The following is a 17,533-nucleotide window of genomic DNA, read 5'->3' as shown; positions in this document are numbered from 1 at the left end:
CCCCCAGCCCGGGAAAGCGCGGGCTGCCCCAAGGGGGCGGCTTGGCCGCCGCCAGTTTGGTAGGTTAGTCAGGGAGCGAGGAGAAAAGCAAACGGCCGTCTCAGACTTTCCAGTCTCAGAGCGTGTCTGCTTCCCAGCTGGGGGCGTCGGAGAATCTCGAGGCCGTCTTGTAAGCTGTGAGTAGAAGGAATCCCTTTCCCCCGACCCAGAGCGCTGGGTCCTAGCGACTACTTCCGGTCCGCAGTTGCGGTCTGACCGAAGGCGTTTGGCCCCGGGGTGAGGATGGCTGTTTGGTCATCGGTCTGAGTCGAGGAGCGGGCTGGGGCAGGCCTAAACTCAGGGGAGGTGGACCTGAGTGCTGACGGGGTACCGCTCGGTGCAGTTCTGGGTCTCCTCACCAGCTGAGAGCTTGACTGCCGGCGCCGAGCCCGCCCCGCGCATGCGTGGACCTGCGCCCGGGGTGGCCTCGCGCGGTCTAGGCGCCAGTCCTGTGGATCGCTTCAGTGAGGGCGGCCCACCAGCCCTTCGAGCCGCGGGAGAAGCGGCTGATGGCAAAGGGTGCTGCGATGGGAGACTCTGGATCTCTGCTCTGCCCGCGAGAGGACGACTCAGAGTCCCTGTTCAGTGTGTTCAGAACCCTTGTGTGACCCGAGGCGCCGCTCTTAGCTCACCTGTGTAAGCATATGCGTGGTGTGACAGGAAAGAAATCTCTTGAGTACATTCAGTGTGGTGATTTATGATTTACACTGCAGCAGGATGCATAGAAATGTGTTAAATGATTGCCGACCATTCAGCCCAGAATGCAACTTGAGAGGAAAGATGCACATTTCTGAGAAATTGAAGGGCAACGTCGTGCCAGTAAATAACGGTTCAATATCAAAAGAGATGCCAGCAATAAGGGCTAAGCTTGCAAACTAGAGTGGAAAGGGTTTTGTGATCCAGACTTTGCAAGTTTAGTATTGATACATTGTTATGTGCGGGGCAAAAAAAAAAACAACCTTTTTACTATCTCTGAAGATAGATATATTTATTAAAGGAAGTTTTATTTTACACTATTGGCTTTAAACCATTTAATACTAAAATATACAATTTTAAATTGTTCATTAAAGTAACAAATATTGATTTGAACTTTTTGATTAATAGAAGTAATTAACTTACTTTTTTTTTTTTTGGCTTCTTAGAAGTATTTTGGAGTTCACTGACATCACAACTTGAGTTCCAGCCTTGATGTAGCCTCATAGTGTGACCTTGGGCAAATCATTTCATCTCTTAAGCCTGTTTTCTTCAACTCTAAAATGAAATTAGTAATAGTGGCTGTTTCATGCAGTTGCTCTGACGATTAAATTAAAAGATAATAGAAAATGACACACTCCATGGTATATGCTGCTGCTGCTGCTAAGTCGTTTCAGTCGTTTCCGACTCAGTGCCACCCCATAGAGGGCAGCCCACCAGGCTCCCCCGTCCCCGGGATTCTCCAGGCAAGAACACTGGAGTAGGTTGCCATTTCCTTCTCCAGTGGTATATAGTGAACAGTTAATAAATGGTGGCTTATATTGATGATAGAAGAGACCCATTGCTTTATCTTTTAGAACAGGCCTCTGAAGATAAAGCTGTATTAATTCAATGGACCCACTTTTAAAAACTTTATTAATAAATCATATAGTAATGCATTACTATATTATAGTAATAATATATATAATACTTAATATGATGTATATTATGTAAATAATAATAATACACACTAGAAAAACACTAGAATTATGAAACCTTCATATACCTATCTGGTTGCCCAGCTTCAATAATTGTGATAGTTCAACCCTTCTTGATTTATCTGTCCACCCAACATTTATTTATTTTCGCTGGAGTATTTTAATGCAAGTCCCAGTGAATCTTCAGTTTACCTATAGAGACCACAGTATTTATCACTTTAATAGATAAAGAAAGGGCTTTCTTTTTATCATATACAATAAAATTAAAAAATTCTTAACATTATCTAAAATCTAGTACTTGTTCAGTTTTCACTATCTTTAAAAAGTGTAGTCACGATTTTGGAAAGCCTTAATAAATGTATTTTTATTTCTTTAGTGCTTTATAGTTTACCAAGTGACTCTGCACATATATTGCTCCCTTTGGAAATGGCCATTGCTTATCTTAGCCTCTTCATCAGAGACCTCAAGAAATAGCAAGAAACACTTAAATCTATTTGGGCACTTGTTGGCAATGGTAAGGCATTGGCTAAGGAGCAAGATGTGAGGTTTAGTAGACTTGTTAATCATTTAATTTTTTTTAGTAGTAACTAGCTAATGGTTTCAGTTTAAGAACACATATTAAAATATTTATTAATTCACTTGAATTTCCTAATAGCCTTTTGCTTCCTTCAGGGGTTACACAAATAATGATCATTCACCTTTACTCTGAGAGGCACAAAATAACTTTTCCCTAGTTGCTTTATTATTAGTTGTTTCTGTCTCCATAGATCTTTGCTGTGTTTCTTGCTCACGGATTTCTCTTACAAAAAAGCTGTTCAGATACTTGTGTTATGTCAATCATCTTTCTTGCTCTTTTAAAGTGTGCGTGTATGTCTAGATGTGAATGCCTAAGTCAAGAATACTTCAGAATGCTTTCCATTTTTTGGTTCAAAATGTTGTATTCCATATCAGCTCAGAAGTTTAAGAAGCAATAAATTCTTTAAGAATGGTGAATTGGTTCTGACCATGAATGATTACAAACCTCTCTATGTAAGAGTCCTTTCAATATAACACAATGTAGGTAATTGCTCCTTTTTTGGCAGAATAAGAAAAAATTCACCTGAAAAAAATTTGCATGACTTAAGGCCAGATAACTGAAATTGGGACTTTTCTCTCCATAATCACCTTTTTTTCCTAACTTCTGCACCTCAAATTCTAAAGTGATTGATCATAGGTTAAGAAGGAAAACTTGAGAATAGCTGGCTGGGCTTGAAGTCATCCTGGTTTCAAATTACATAAAGATAAATGTAGAATTCATTTACCTTGTAGTCTGTTGTTTCAGGTATTTCAACTGGCCAAAGGCAACTTCAGATGTATATAATGTAACAGAAAAGGTTAGGAAACATTGACCAATAGAAGCGTGGAGCGTATTAAGCAAGATGAACCTCTCAGGAAGCAGTTGTGGAAGCCCTGGTTCTGCAGATGTATCTAATGATTTCAAGGATCTTTGGACAAAATTGAAGGAGTATCATGATAAGGAAGTACAAGGTAATTTTTTTCTTAAATACCTATAGCATTATTCTGCTGAGACATAGTAGTAATAACTAGTCTGTGTGACAGTTCAAAGATCTCCTTCTTAAGGGACCTTTACTGTTCTAATTTTGGGGGATTCATATTTATGGTTGAGTTGTTGATTTTTGACTACAGACAACTACCATAGGATGTAGCTCTTGCACAACTTGTAGTTACTTGTGTTAATGTGTATGGTGTGGTGGAAGGGGCATAGAAATGGTTGATTGAAGATCTGGATTTGAATTCTGATTTCATTTATCTACATGCTCTGTGATCTCAGCCAAATTATATAACCACTACAGTTAATTTTCTTCTGTGAATTTATTTACAGGATTTTTTTATACACTTCTTAAGTTCAACAAACCTTGAGAATTTGTTTCGCAGTGCTTGGGTTTGCCACCAGGCCCTGTGATCCAAAAATTAATAGCAGTTTGCCTTCAGAGAGTCTGCATTTTGGTAGAGATAAAGTCATGTGAACAGATAATTACAGTGTAATAAGAACTAAAACATTTATATGAAATGTAGTGAGCATACAGACGATTGAGCTGTTGTGGTTGGATAAGTATATAAATATTACATGTGATTGTGAAAATGTACTATGAAAGCTGATCTCAAGTTTGATATTAAACCTTAGTATACCTATCTAATTCTGTGACTTTAATGTAATACATTTGTCCCATGTGTGGAAATGCTTTGTTTTACTCGTATTTCTTGATTATGTGTTGCCACCATAGGTTTGCTAATACAGTGCTTTGTAAGTCACATAGCTTTTTCTTTTTTTAATTGAAGTATATTTAATTTACAATTGTGTTGGTTTTAAGTATACAGCACAGTGATTCAGTTATATGTAAATATGTATTCTTTTTCAGGTTCTTTCCCATTATAGTTTATTATAAAATGTTAGTCACCTGTGCTACACAGTAGGTCCTTGTTGTTTACCTGTTTATAGTATATATAGTAATGTATATATGTTAATCCCGAACTGTTAATTTAACTCACCCCATCCATCCCCTTTGGTAACCATAAGGTTGGTATTTGTGTCTTTGACTCTATATCTGTTTTGTATTTGTATCATTTTTTTTTAGATTCCACGTATAAGTGATATATTTGTCTTTCTCTGACTTATTTCACTTAATATGATACTCTCTAGGTCCATCCACGTTGCTGCAAATGGCACTGTTTCATTCCTTTTTTATTACTGAGTAATATTCCATTGTATATCTGTACCACATCTTCTTTAACCATTCATCTGTCAGTGAACACTAGATGCTTCCGTATCTTGAGTATAGTAAATAGTGCTGCTATGAACATTGGGATGTATGTATCTTTTCAAATTAGTTTTCTCCTGATGTGTGCCCAGGAGTTGGATTGCAGGATCATATGGTAACTCTTTTTTTAGTTTTTTAAGAAAACTCCATACTCTTTTTATTTCCCTAATGATTAGTAATGTTGTTTTTTCATGCTTATTGGCTATATTATCTTCTCCTGTTTATTGGCTATTTGTGTACATTTGAAGAAATGTCTGTTCAAATTCTTTGCCTATTTTTTATCAGATTGGTTTTTGTTGCAGTTGAGTTGTAGAAGTTCTTTGTATATTTTGGATATTAATCTCTTATCTGATACATGCTTGCAAGTATTTCCTGCCATTCTGTGAGTTGCTTCTTCACTCTGTCAATTGTGTCCTTTGATGCATAGAAGTTTTAAATTTTGGTAGAGTCTAAATTATCTACTTTTTTCATTTGTTGCCTATACTTCTCTTTTGTTCCAAGAAATCATTGTCAAATCCATTGCCATTAAGCTTTTCCTTTGTGTTTTCTTTTAAGAGTTTTACCGTTTTAGCTTTTATGTCTAGGTCGTTGATCCATTTGAGTTCAAGTTTGTATTTAGTGTAATGTAAGAGTCTAACTTCCTTCTTTTGCTTGTGAAATTTCACTTGCCCAGCACCATGTGTTGAAAAGACTGTCCTTTCCTCTTTGAATGGTCTTGGAACCCTTCTCAAAAACCATTTCATCATATCTGCAAGAGTTTATTTCTGGGCTCTATTCTCATTGGTCTATATGTCTGTCCTTGTGCCAGTACCACATTGTTCTGATTATTGTAGCTTTTTATTTTGTTTTGAAGTCAAGAAATATGTGGTGTCCAACGTTGTTCTTTTTCAAGATTGTTGTGGTTATTTGGAGTCCCTTGAGATTTCATAAGAATTTTAGGACAGATTTTTCTAGTTCTGCAAAAAATATCATGGGGATTTCAATACAGATTACATTGTATCTGTAGATCACATTGAGTAGTGTTGACATCTAAACAATGTTGTCTTCTGTTCCGTGAACATAAGATGTCTTAACTTTTAAAAATTTCTTCCAGCAATGTTTTGTAGTTTTCATCATACAAGTCTCATCTCCTTAGTTAAGCTTATTCCTTAATTTTGTATTGGATGCTACCATAAATGGAATTTTCTTGATTCCCTTTTCAGATTGCTCATTGTTAATATAAAGAAACACCACTGATTTTTGTGTGTTGACTTTGTATCGTACAACTTTACTGAAACTATTTATTAATTGTAGTTTTTAAATTTGTGGCTGAGATAAACATTAAAAACTCTTTAATTTTATTATGAAAGGTTGGAGTTTCAATACATCTTCCAGTTCACTTGCATACTTTACTGCTCTGTTATGCTCATTCTTTGATAAATTATTCTGATCTGTTTCCTTTAGAGCTCTCTTTCAGCATATTAGGATTGCTGATATAGTCTAGGTACATTAGTGTTCATTTAGAAATCCGGGTATCAGTGGAGTTATTCTTGTTTTACTGTGTTTTTTAATTATTATTTAAACTTTTTTTCTAAAATTGTCAAAGTACAAAATAAACAGTAAAAATTTATCCCTCTCCTCCCCACACACTAAAGGTAACCACTTTTTATTACCTTTTGTGTTGTTTTCTATTTTTTTTTAATTTGAATTTTAAGACTAATTTTAGGAAATATTACCCACTTACAGAAGTAAAGAAAATTGTATAAAGAACCCCATCACTCAGCTTCAGCCAACATGGCCAGTCTTTACCCATATTCCATTTGCATCTTTATCCCTCTTCCACTCAATTATTTTGAAGTTTCTGACATAATTTCATATATGAACATTTTAGTATATTCCAGGAGTCTTTTTTAACCAGAAAATACCATTATCACACTAAATAAATTCTTTAATGTCATCTCATACCTATTAGGTGGTCATGTTCAGCTTTACTCAGTTACCTAAAATGTCTGTTTATAGTTAGTTTGTTCTAATCTGTATCGAAAACATATCTCCATGTTGTATTTTATTAACATATCTACTGAAAAGTGTAGTTTTAATTTATATTTCCCTTATGAGTGAAATTAAGCATCTTTGCTTATGTTTGAGGGTGGTTTGCATTTCTTTTTAAGAACTGTTTATATACCTGATTATTGGCTTGTTGGCCTCTTCCCTGTCAATTGATAGGAGCTGTTTATATCTGAGGCATGGTATTGACTTCAAATATTTAAAAATTTAGAAATTCAAATTTGTTGTTAATGATAAAGATCTGATTTTAAAGTGATTATGCTTGTGGTCATATGTCCAGGGACAAATATGAGTATTTTACATTAATTCTACTCTTCACTTGACTACACTATTTCCCCCCAGAAAATATATTGTGAAACATTGAGGAAGGATTCTGAATTTTAGTACTGACTTGCTATTCATTCAGTGAGTAGTTACTGAATTATATACTGGGAATCATAGCAGTTGCTGACAATATAACCATGAAGAAGATACAGTGGGTTTGGGGAGCATTGTATTCATTTCTCCTTAGGAAAATACTAATACAGTATAATTATATAACGAAGTGATAACAAAAATAAGCCAAATATAAAACAGTCTGTCTTGGTTACACATAATAACAATATAATCAGCTGCATGAGCTTTTAAATCTGCAAAGGAATAATAACATCTCCCAACTTCTGTTGAAGAGCAGCCTTATCTTCCTCTTGGTTTATTATACTGTGACCCCACCATGCAAGTTTACCTGTAGGAACAACTTGAAGTTTAAACTATTATAGGAGCAATACACTATATAAAAGCTTATTCTTTGTGACCTGGAGGTAAAACAAGCATAGTATCTCCAAATGATTTAAATAGGACCAGACGTACTTGAGTTTTTATTAAACATTTGATAGAGAATTAGCATTATGCCATCTTCAAGCATAAGGCTAAATTCTTTATCCTTCAAATAATTACTTTCTGTTGTATAACTGCTTTTTAAGATCATTAAAATTTTATCATACAGAGTCCATATCTTACTCATCTTTCTACTTGCATTTCCATAGGTAAAAGTGCTTGGCATGTAGTAAGAAATTAGTAAATGGTATCTGAATGAATTGCATAGTTTATATCTGCATCAATGGAGCATTTTCTTGAACATAAGTTTTCAAAATCCCATAAGAGAATTCCTTGGCAGTCCAGTGGTTGGGACTCAGAGCTTTCACTGCCGTGGCCTGGGTTTAGTCCCTGGTCAGGGAACTAAGATTCCACAAGCCTGTGGCATGGCCAAAAAAATTTTCCATAAGATATGAAAATATCAAAATTTTTTGTCTCTGAAACCCTAAATACTTTACTACTCATTTACTTTAAATTTTTTATTTTTCGATGATACTGTAAAAGCATCATTTTATAAGAATGACAATTGTCTATTCTTTTCTAGTTTTAAGAGAAATGTATGTAGCTTATTGTATTGTTGTGATCCATGTACATACTGTTTTATGTGTGACTTATTTTTGCTGTTATTATTAACCGAACTGCTTGTTTTTCATGTGGCACATAATCATCATCATTTTAGAATTTTTATGCATACCCATTTAAAACTGGGACAGTTTTATTTTTTAGGCTCATAACAGGGATAAAATATTTGTTAGATTTCTTCATGTTTCTTGGTGTGTCAGATTCTTCAGGAAACTCTATTAATATCTGTGCTTTATGAATCATTTGATATACATGATATATCAAACATATCTAACATTGGATATATGTTTGAGTTGAGAGAAGATAACTTCTGGCATATTTTAATATATTATTAGGCAACTTTTACCAATTTCAAGATTACTTATGGATTCTTAAAGATTTTAAATGATCGAGCACTATTTTTAAAAAATTAGTATTTGGGCTTCCCTGGTGGCTCAGACGGCAAAGAATCCACCTGCAATGTGGGAGACCTGGGTTCGATCCCTGGGTTGGGAAGATCCCCTGGAAAAGGGCATGGCAACCCATTCCAGTATTCTTGCCTGGAGAATCCCATGGACAGAGGACCCTGGCAGGCTGCTGTCCATGGGGTCACAAAAAGTCAGACACGACTGAGTGACTAAGCACACATATGTTATTTAAAAATATTTTGGTGGGGCCTGGCAAATTTGCTGAAAGGAAGACTCTTGACAGTCCCTTGTCAGTGTGTTCCACATCGTTCTGTGTAAAATCAGGTCCTGTGACTCTTACTATTACATCAAAGACATGCCTGAAGGATACTTTATTTTTTTGTTTGAAAGTAGAGGATCCATTTGGAGAAACCAGTGTAAGAGGCCACTTGAAAGACATCAAACATGGACTTGTCCAGACTTCGCAGGTTTTAAAGTATATACAGGAATCAAAATTGACTCATTACTTCTAAAACTTCATGTCCAGGTTAAAAAAAATGGAAGTTATTAATGTAATACTTGAGTTAGATAATTTTTCTTAGATATGCATACAAACTTAAATACATTTGAATTCATTTGAATGCAGGGGTTTTGGGGTTTTTTTTCACGTTTTAAAATCCCTGTCAGTATCTGGTTTATTATTTTAAGAGCACAAGTTGTAAGATGAAATTTAGAATATTTTTCAGAGTGCTACCATTTTAATAAATAGTTTTTTGTCCATGCTACATTCTGTCATCAACATCTCATAATATTTTCTGTATCTGGTAAATATGGTAATCAGTTTCATAGAAAGTGAGGCAGATTTGTGAGGACAGAATTGGACCCCTTTGAAGAAACGGAAAGTACGGAGGCTCTAATATGACAGGATAAATATGTCTTGATTCACTTTTGGATTGCTCCATTTATTTTCCCATGTTTCATCAAAAATTCCAAAAAGATAAAATTCATACTAAGACTTACAAATTAGCAATGAAAGGAATGACAAGTAATTTTGGTCCATAACATCAGTGTCCTGTTCATTATTATGACAAGCTAGTCATCAGGAAAGTGCAAATCAAAAGGGCAATGAGACATCACCACATACATGTCAGAATGACTTATAAAGAACACAAATAACAAATGTTGGTGAGGACGTAGAGAAAAGGGAGCTGTCATACACTGTTAGTGGAAATATAAATCAGTGCAGCTACTGTGGAAAACAGTATGAAGGTGTCTCAAAAATCTGAAAGTATAACTACCCTATGACCCAGCCATTTCACTCCTGGGTATATATTTGAAAATAAAAACACTAATTTGAAAAGGTAAATGCACACCAGTGTTCATAGCAGTGTTATTTACCATCGCCAAGATATGGAAACAATGTAAGTATCCATCAGCAGATGAATGGATAAAGATGTGTGTAAATACACACACACACACACACACACACTGAAATATTGCTCAGCCATGAAAAGAATGAAACGTTGCCATTTGCAGTAACATGGATGTGCTTAGAGGGTATTATGCCAAGTGAGAGAAGTCAGACAGAGGAAGGCAAATACTATATGGTATCACTTCTATGTGGAATCTAAAAAATTAAACAAATGAGTGAATATGACAAAAAAAAGATGCAGACCCACAGATAAAAAGAACAAATCAGTGGTTACCAGTGGGGAGAGGTAAGTGGGGGTCAATATAAGATAAGGGATTAAGAGGTATAAACTATTAGGTGTAAAATAAGCTACAAGTATTTATTGTACAACACATGAAATACAGCCAATATTTTATAGTAACTATAAATGGAGTATAATCTTTAAAAATTGGGAATCACTAATTATACACATGTAACAACAACAAAGAACATAATATTGTACATCAACTATAATTCAGTTTAAAAAAGAATACTGTCATTAACTGTCACATGTATTATTTTCCATTTGTATTAACATAAATTCAATAAAATCTGCAAAAAATTAATTTACCCATTTTGATATAATTAAATCTTAAAAGTAAACTAAACACACCCTAAAAGTAGCTGCATTTTATAAAGACAAATGTCTTTACTTTGGAGTTGAAATTGATTAGGCAGTTATCGAAATAGTAATGTTTTTGGTAGAAGTTTAATTATTTAAGCCATATGTAAAGCCACCGTTTGTCAAGAAAAATATTATTAGACTTACAATTTATCATTCAAAACCGTAAATACTTTTTTTTACAGTGACAGTATATACATAAATGGTTTGTTCTCAGTAGCAAATGAAAATGAGTATAAATTAACATAGCAATGATTTTGTTTATGACAAGTTGAATTCTTGCCTTATTTCTGAATTCTTAAATTTGTTTCTTCTGGTATGTGAGTACACGTGTGGGCCCTTAATTGTTTCATTTTGTCCAAAATTCATATGCACGTGGTTGTTGGGTGTACAGTGCTTTTGGTCTTTTGAGCACTGTTTTCTCATTAGGTGTCTCAGGTTTCCAGTGTTAACAATCCCAAATACTTTTTTGAACAGACTGCCTGTTCATACAGGAGCTGCCTTGTCATATAGCCTCATTCCTTCCGATGGGTGTGGAGCAGGATTAAAGCACACTTTATAGGGGTTCTAATTGTGGATGCCTAATTGACTTGATGAATAGCAAATGCTAAAATTTAAACACACATACACACACATACAAACATAAACCTGCTTCAGGGCTGGTCTGCATGACAGAACAAATGCCTTGCAGGTGTTGAACGCTTATAAGATAAAAGAGTAGTCTTTCCATGTTTCCCAAGAATTTTCTTTTGAAGTTTTTTAGGATTTTCTATCTCATTGTTCCTTTTCATAAAATGGTTCATAGCAATAATCCATTTCATCTTGGGTGCTACTTTTCACTTCTAAAGGCAGACCTGAGTTTTAGAAGTCAGCCAAAATTAAATTTTCACACACTTTGGGGAAGGTAGAAGAAAGTGGAAAACTGCTGACTCTAGTCTTTGGCCTAGTGGGGTCACAAGTTCTTTTCTTAATTCTTCAAAAATGAGTTAATGCTTTACTAAGTACTTTAAAGGTCTTCTGAGTAGTCATCATCACCTGAAAAAGAAGAAATCTTCCCCAGCTAGGGAACTAACTTGACAGATGGAAAAGACTTTTTGAAAATCAAAAGATCATACCAGTTTTTATTTTTAACATTAAAAAATTTTTTCCTTTTATTATAATGCTTTACATTTTCACAGTGTTCCAACTCTCTCAATACTTTTCCATAAATTTTCTTTGTTTTGAACTTATTATAGATTCACACTGTATGTATACCCTTTACCCAGTTTACCCCAGTGGTAATAACATCTTGTATGGGCTTCCTGTGTGGCTCAGTGGTAAAGAATCCACCTGCAGTGCAGGAGACGCAAGAGACATGGTTCCATCCCTGGGTCAGGAAGATCCCCTGGAGTAGGAAATGGCAACCCGCTCCAGTCTCTTGCCTGGAAAGTCCCATGAACAGAGGAGCCTGGCAGGCTACAGTCCATGAGATGGCAAAGATACGACTGAGCACAGCACAGTAGCATAGGGAGTAGTTTTATATTTTGTTATCTGACTCAAAATTAAAAATACATATAACACATGTAATACATATCTTGAACTAGATACAGTAGTGCCTTTTGTTAAGTACCTTGTCAGCAGTTGTGTTCCTAGTCCAGGACTTCCTGACACAATCTGTTTTAATCCCAGAAGATTTGAGTCTATATAAGCAGTATTGCTGTTAGCAAAATACATAGGCTATGCCAGAACATAAACCTTCATTCATAATGAACATCTAATTATATGCTTGCTCATGCTATTAGGAAGTAACTTTAGGTGGAGAAAATTTCATTCTATTTGGCTGTCATACAATAGACTCGGAGCAACAATGTTGCAGATATTTTGTGACTTAAGGGTGCGAATAAGGGAAGTATATTCTTCAAACTAATGGGACTTGGCTCATTGTTCAGAGGCCAGACTCAAGTGATTTAATAGTGTTGTATTAGAGTCATAAAGAAACTTAGATTAACTACTTTAGAAATAATAAAATGTATAAATAAAATACTGTGGGTTTTTTATTCTTTTTCAGGTTTACAAGTGAAAGTAACCAAACTGAAAAAGGAACGAATTTTGTAAGTATCAGTATATATAATACTGGTGTCTTATTTATAAGGTGACTGATATTGATGTCCTATTTGACCTACTTAGTGTGGACCTTGTATGCTGCTGCTGGTGCTGCTAAGTCGCTTCAGTCGTGTTCGACTCTGTGCGACCCCATAGACGGCAGCCCACGAGGCTCCCCTGTCCCTGGGATTCTCCAGGCAAGAACACTGGAGTGGGTTGCCATTTCCTTCTCCAGTGCATGAAAGTGAAAAGTGAAAGGGAAGTCGCTCAGTCGTGTCCGACTCTTAGCGACCCCATGGACTACAGCCTACCAGGCTCCTCCGTCCATGGGAGTTTCCAGGCAAGAGTACTGGAGTGGGTTGCCACTGCCTTCTCCCAAAATTCTAAAGGAAAAATAATAATAATTTATCAATAATTATAAGTAATAAGAGTATAGCCTTAGGTATTATTTTAATATATTTATATTTTAATATAATTTTAATATATATATATATAATCTTTTTCCTTATACTTATTAAGATGGAAACTGATCTATATATCATTTTGATCTGTTAATGGCATCTTTTTTCTCACCTATGGTTAATACCTGGAATTTAAGATACTACAAGATGGGGAGCAGAATAATTGTGGGATTTCTAACTCATAAGAAATGGAAACTAAATGGATATTCTGAGACCCCTTTTAACTAGTTTGAAATTCCCAGCAGTTCCCCTGAATTGTTTTGATTATTAACCCCAGAATCAGATCTGATTTTCTAAGTCAGGAGCAGATTTTACTCCTGGTTTTTTAGAACGTCTACATTCAGAAATCTGAAACAGATGGCGTAGTGGAATATTATTATTCATGACAAAATTTAACATCATTGTGATTAATAATATTGTACTTGCTTTACAATATATGTACCAGTAGGTCTCATTTCTTTCATATTCCTGAATCTTCCAAGGCTTTAACCAGAAGCTGGAGTTACCAACCGCTCATCAAAACATGCCTCACTATTTTTTCTATTATAATCTGAAATTGGAAATTGTGAAGTTTTCCATTACAACTAGAAAGTGATGTTTGGAAGATGACTTACAGAAATATGAAATCATAAATTTTTAAAAGTTTTTTTTAAAAATAATTTTATGATTCTTCTTGATTAGTGGCACTTTTAAATACTTTGCATGTTGAAAGTCAACATGTTCCTACCTTAAAGATGTCATTTTAAACATTTAAATTTCAGGATGTGTATCTTATTAGTTAGGATATATTTTTTATACAAGAGGTATTTTTCCACATGTCTAACCAAACAACCACATGAGAAACCTTAAATTTGTAAATGACTGTTGAATATTACTTTCTTAAAAGTCACCTATAACATTTCTAAATCTATGCTTTACTTCACTGTATGGTTCACAGTCATTTGATCTTCTTAGCAGCCTTTTAATATATATTGTGATTACTCTGCCTTGCCTACCTTAGGTAACTTGGGGTTACACATTTTGGAAGCACGGGTAAGTAAGTAAATCCCTCTGAGTTATCAGAGAAGTAAAAGGATGCTTCATTTTTCAGAAGGCTAGGTCATTTCTTTGTGGGACCAGGAACTTGGATTTAACCCCCCTGTCCAAGTATATTTTACAATAGACCTCCATGGTACAGTAACAAGATCTCTGGTCTCCATATTGTTAGAACAGCTTTATTTGTAAAATATCTCAGTCCTTAGGAATTCCCACCTAGAAGAAGCAGTTAGAAAAGAAATCAATAACTATAGTATATTTATCTATCATGTAATTGCTTTAGGCCTGTGTTTTGATGTTAAGTTGTCTCTGTACATAGCTAATGCTTCTCTTTTACACAAAATCATTTACAAAATGATACATGTAGAAATGTTGACTGTTGAATTTTTGTTGACGGCTTCCAAAATAGGATCAGTGAAAACCTAGTGCTGCTTCTGAATTAAATATACTTTCAAGAAGTATTGGAAGTTTTTTGATTACTAGTTTCAGCTCTCTGTTACTTCCAAAATTTAGTATCTATACATATGCTACCAGAACAGTGTTTGTTGTATAGCAGGAGACCACTCTCAGATGTATTGGTTTGTCATTCAATATCAAATATTCAACCAATATTTAAGACATACCCTCATTGGTATCTGACATTTTGACTTAGTTGTTTTGCTCATCTGTTTTTTGCTCATACTACATTCATTAGCAATTTCGATACCATCATATGGACATCTCCTTTTTTGTCACCTTTATTTGATTTGATATTTTTGACCCTTGAGAGATCTTGGGGAAGGTGTTTGAACCACTCCATTATCTTGTATTTTCAGCTTCCACATCACACAGAGAATCCCAATTCAGTTTCTAATGGGTTTTCATAAAATAAATGCATATTTTATATATGTGGTTTCTTGTTTTCTGAAATGTAATGACAGAGGGGTAAAATATGGCACAGCCTTGGAAAATAACTAGATAGTCTACTAGAAGAAAATTTTAGATGTCTTTGTTTTTTCCTGACCATAATCAAAATGGTAAATACTTAAATAGAGTTTACTATTTGCCAGCACTGTTCTGCATGCTTTATATTCATTAGTACTTACTTCGTCCTTGCAGATGCCTTATGAGGTAGATACTAATGTATCCACATTTTTGGGGGTACAGAGAGTTTAGGTTACTTGCACCAGGTCACACAGTTGGTACCTGGCAGCTGAGATTCAAACCTAGGAGGCATCAGAATAGGGTTGGTTTGCATCTACTTCACAGTAGACCCTGGCTTAAAAGTGATACCAGGTAAAAGTTTAAGCAACACAAAACTTCGTAAAAACACAAAGTATCGATTCCTCATAGTTGGAATAGAAGCAATGTGAGTAGAGTTACCTGCTATTTATATTGATAAATGTATGTGAAATAATAAAAATAACCAGTAAGTGTACAGTTTAATAGCACTTTTGACTATGTTGAGTCAGTGGTGGCATCAGAATTCACTCTGTGTTCCATCCAGCATTGTGTAATGAATATCTGGTGCTTAGGAAGATACTTCTATAGAACATAAAAATACTGCAGAGCAAATTCTAGTATAATTTGATCTCAGATTAACAAAATATTCAAATCTCACCTTTTGTGTTTGTTTTGATACAACAGATTCATAATATGTAAGTCGTGAGATCATGCTTTGGAGTTCTAAATGACAGAATAGTCTTGTTAAGAGTGTTTTTCCCTTAAAAAGGAAAAAAACAACTTACTGCTTGACTTTCAGAGATGCACAAAGACTAGAAGAATTCTTCACCAAAAATCAACAGCTGAGAGAGCAACAGAAAGTCCTTCATGAAACCATTAAAGTGTTAGAAGATCGGTGAGTCTGGTTCTTAGGGTCCTCTTGAGTAAGAGGTGATTTCCCTCTTAATAGAGAATATACATTGGTGTTCATTTGTAATCAGTTCTGAGGCTTAATTAAAGTGATCTTTTTTCCAACTTTAGGTCAACTTTGGATAAATAGCTTATGAAATTAAGGATATTCTCTTACAGGTTTGTTTTTTCATTAATTACAGCAACCACATCTGTTTATCCTTTAAATGACGTTTCTTTATCTGGTGTTTGATGTAGGACAAGCTCAAGGGTAGCAGTGTTCTAATGCATTTGATGCTTTAATTCCATTTTTACTTCTGAATAAGTGGCAACTGCTTCACAGTTCCATTCCTATCTAACTCCTGTCCTGCCATTCTCTTTTCTTCTTTGCATATTTCTCCACTTTCAGGCATTCTAGGGATTCTTTTTACTGAGAATTCCCAAGATACTGCTATTTCACCTCCACCTATCAACTTTCTTTTTTCCCACTTCTATGAAGTTAACACTACATTAGAAAAGACTTTGAGATTTTGCTGTTTTCCCTTGTCTGAACTGTAAGTGCTATTCAGGACCTTGAACTACGTACAAAAAACCATGTCTCTTCTTGCTTTATTTATAGTTAATGTTTTTCCTTTATTATCATTTCTGTGTATGTTACAAGAGGGCTGGTGGTTTGATTTTGCTGCTGTGCCTTTACTGGTGGAATAATCTAATATTTCGTATGCATGCAAACTAAAGTTGAATACTCTGTCATCTACGACTACTATTTCTGTGGATGTACACTTACTTACTGGAATAAGCAGCCTGTTCTGGAATATATAAAACTCCATATGCTTTAGAATCAGAGATATGAATTTGAATTCTAATTTCACACTGTAGCCTTAATTAAATTTAACAATAAATAGTTGAGCCCTGTACCACATTCTAGGTGTTGCTCTAGGGACTTGGAATAATACCATCCCTCTAGGTATACCAGATCAGATCAGATCAGTCGCTCAGTCGTGTCCGACTCTTTGCGACCCCATGAATCGCAGCACGCCAGGCCTCCCTGTCCATCACCAACTCCTGGAGCTCACTCAGACTCACGTCCATCGAGTCAGTGATGCCATCCAGCCATCTCATCCTCTCTTGTCCCCTTCTCCCGCCCCCAATCCCTCCCAGCATCAGAGTCTTTTCCAGTGAGTCAACTCTTCGCATGAGGTAGTCAAAGTACTGGAGTTGCAGCTTTAGTGTCATTCCTTCCAAAGAAATCCCAGGGCTGATCTCCTGCAGGATGGACTGGTTGGATCTCCTTGCAGTCCAAGGGACTCCCAAGAGTCTTCTCCAACACCACAGTTCAAAAGCATCAATTCTTCGCGATCAGCCTTCTTCACAGTCCAATGCTCACATCCATACGTGACCACAGGAAAAACCATAGCCTTGACTAGACAAACCTTTGTTGGCAAAGTAATGTCTCTGCTTTTGAATATGCTATCTAGGTTGGTCATAACTTTCCTTCCAAGGAGTAAGCGTCTTTTAATTTCATGGCTGCAATCACCATCTGCAGTGATTTTGGAGCTCCCAAAAATAAAGTCTGACACTGTTTCCACTGTTTCCCCATCTATTTCCCATGAAGTCATGGGACCGGATGTCATGATCTTCGTTTTCTGAATGTTG

At 35.5% G+C, this 17,533-nt stretch overlaps 1 protein-coding gene across 6 annotated transcripts in view; it reads left to right on the top strand.

Moving 5' to 3' along the window:
* Positions 1-17,533, top strand: part of RBBP8 (RB binding protein 8, endonuclease) — an 81,921-nt gene that overhangs the window by 17,533 nt on the left and 46,855 nt on the right. For 2 of the 6 annotated variants that reach the window (XM_055558946.1, XM_055558947.1), the window contains 3 exons: positions 3,031-3,236; positions 12,517-12,559; positions 15,789-15,884. In XM_055558946.1, the coding sequence (XP_055414921.1) occupies positions 3,128-3,236; positions 12,517-12,559; positions 15,789-15,884 (248 nt within the window). In that variant the 5' untranslated portion in view covers positions 3,031-3,127. Of the gene's footprint in view, positions 1-38; positions 177-258; positions 277-383; positions 676-3,017; positions 3,237-12,516; positions 12,560-15,788; positions 15,885-17,533 lie in introns of those variants that run through there. The other 4 variants (XM_055558945.1, XM_055558948.1, XM_055558951.1 and 1 more) reach the window with 4 other exon arrangements.

This window comes from Bubalus kerabau, chromosome 21 (genome assembly GCF_029407905.1).
Source record: "Bubalus kerabau isolate K-KA32 ecotype Philippines breed swamp buffalo chromosome 21, PCC_UOA_SB_1v2, whole genome shotgun sequence".
Taxonomy (NCBI): Eukaryota; Metazoa; Chordata; class Mammalia; order Artiodactyla; family Bovidae; genus Bubalus; species Bubalus kerabau.
Note: the sequence above shows the minus strand (reverse complement) of the source record. Positions and strands in the feature narration are given on the sequence as shown.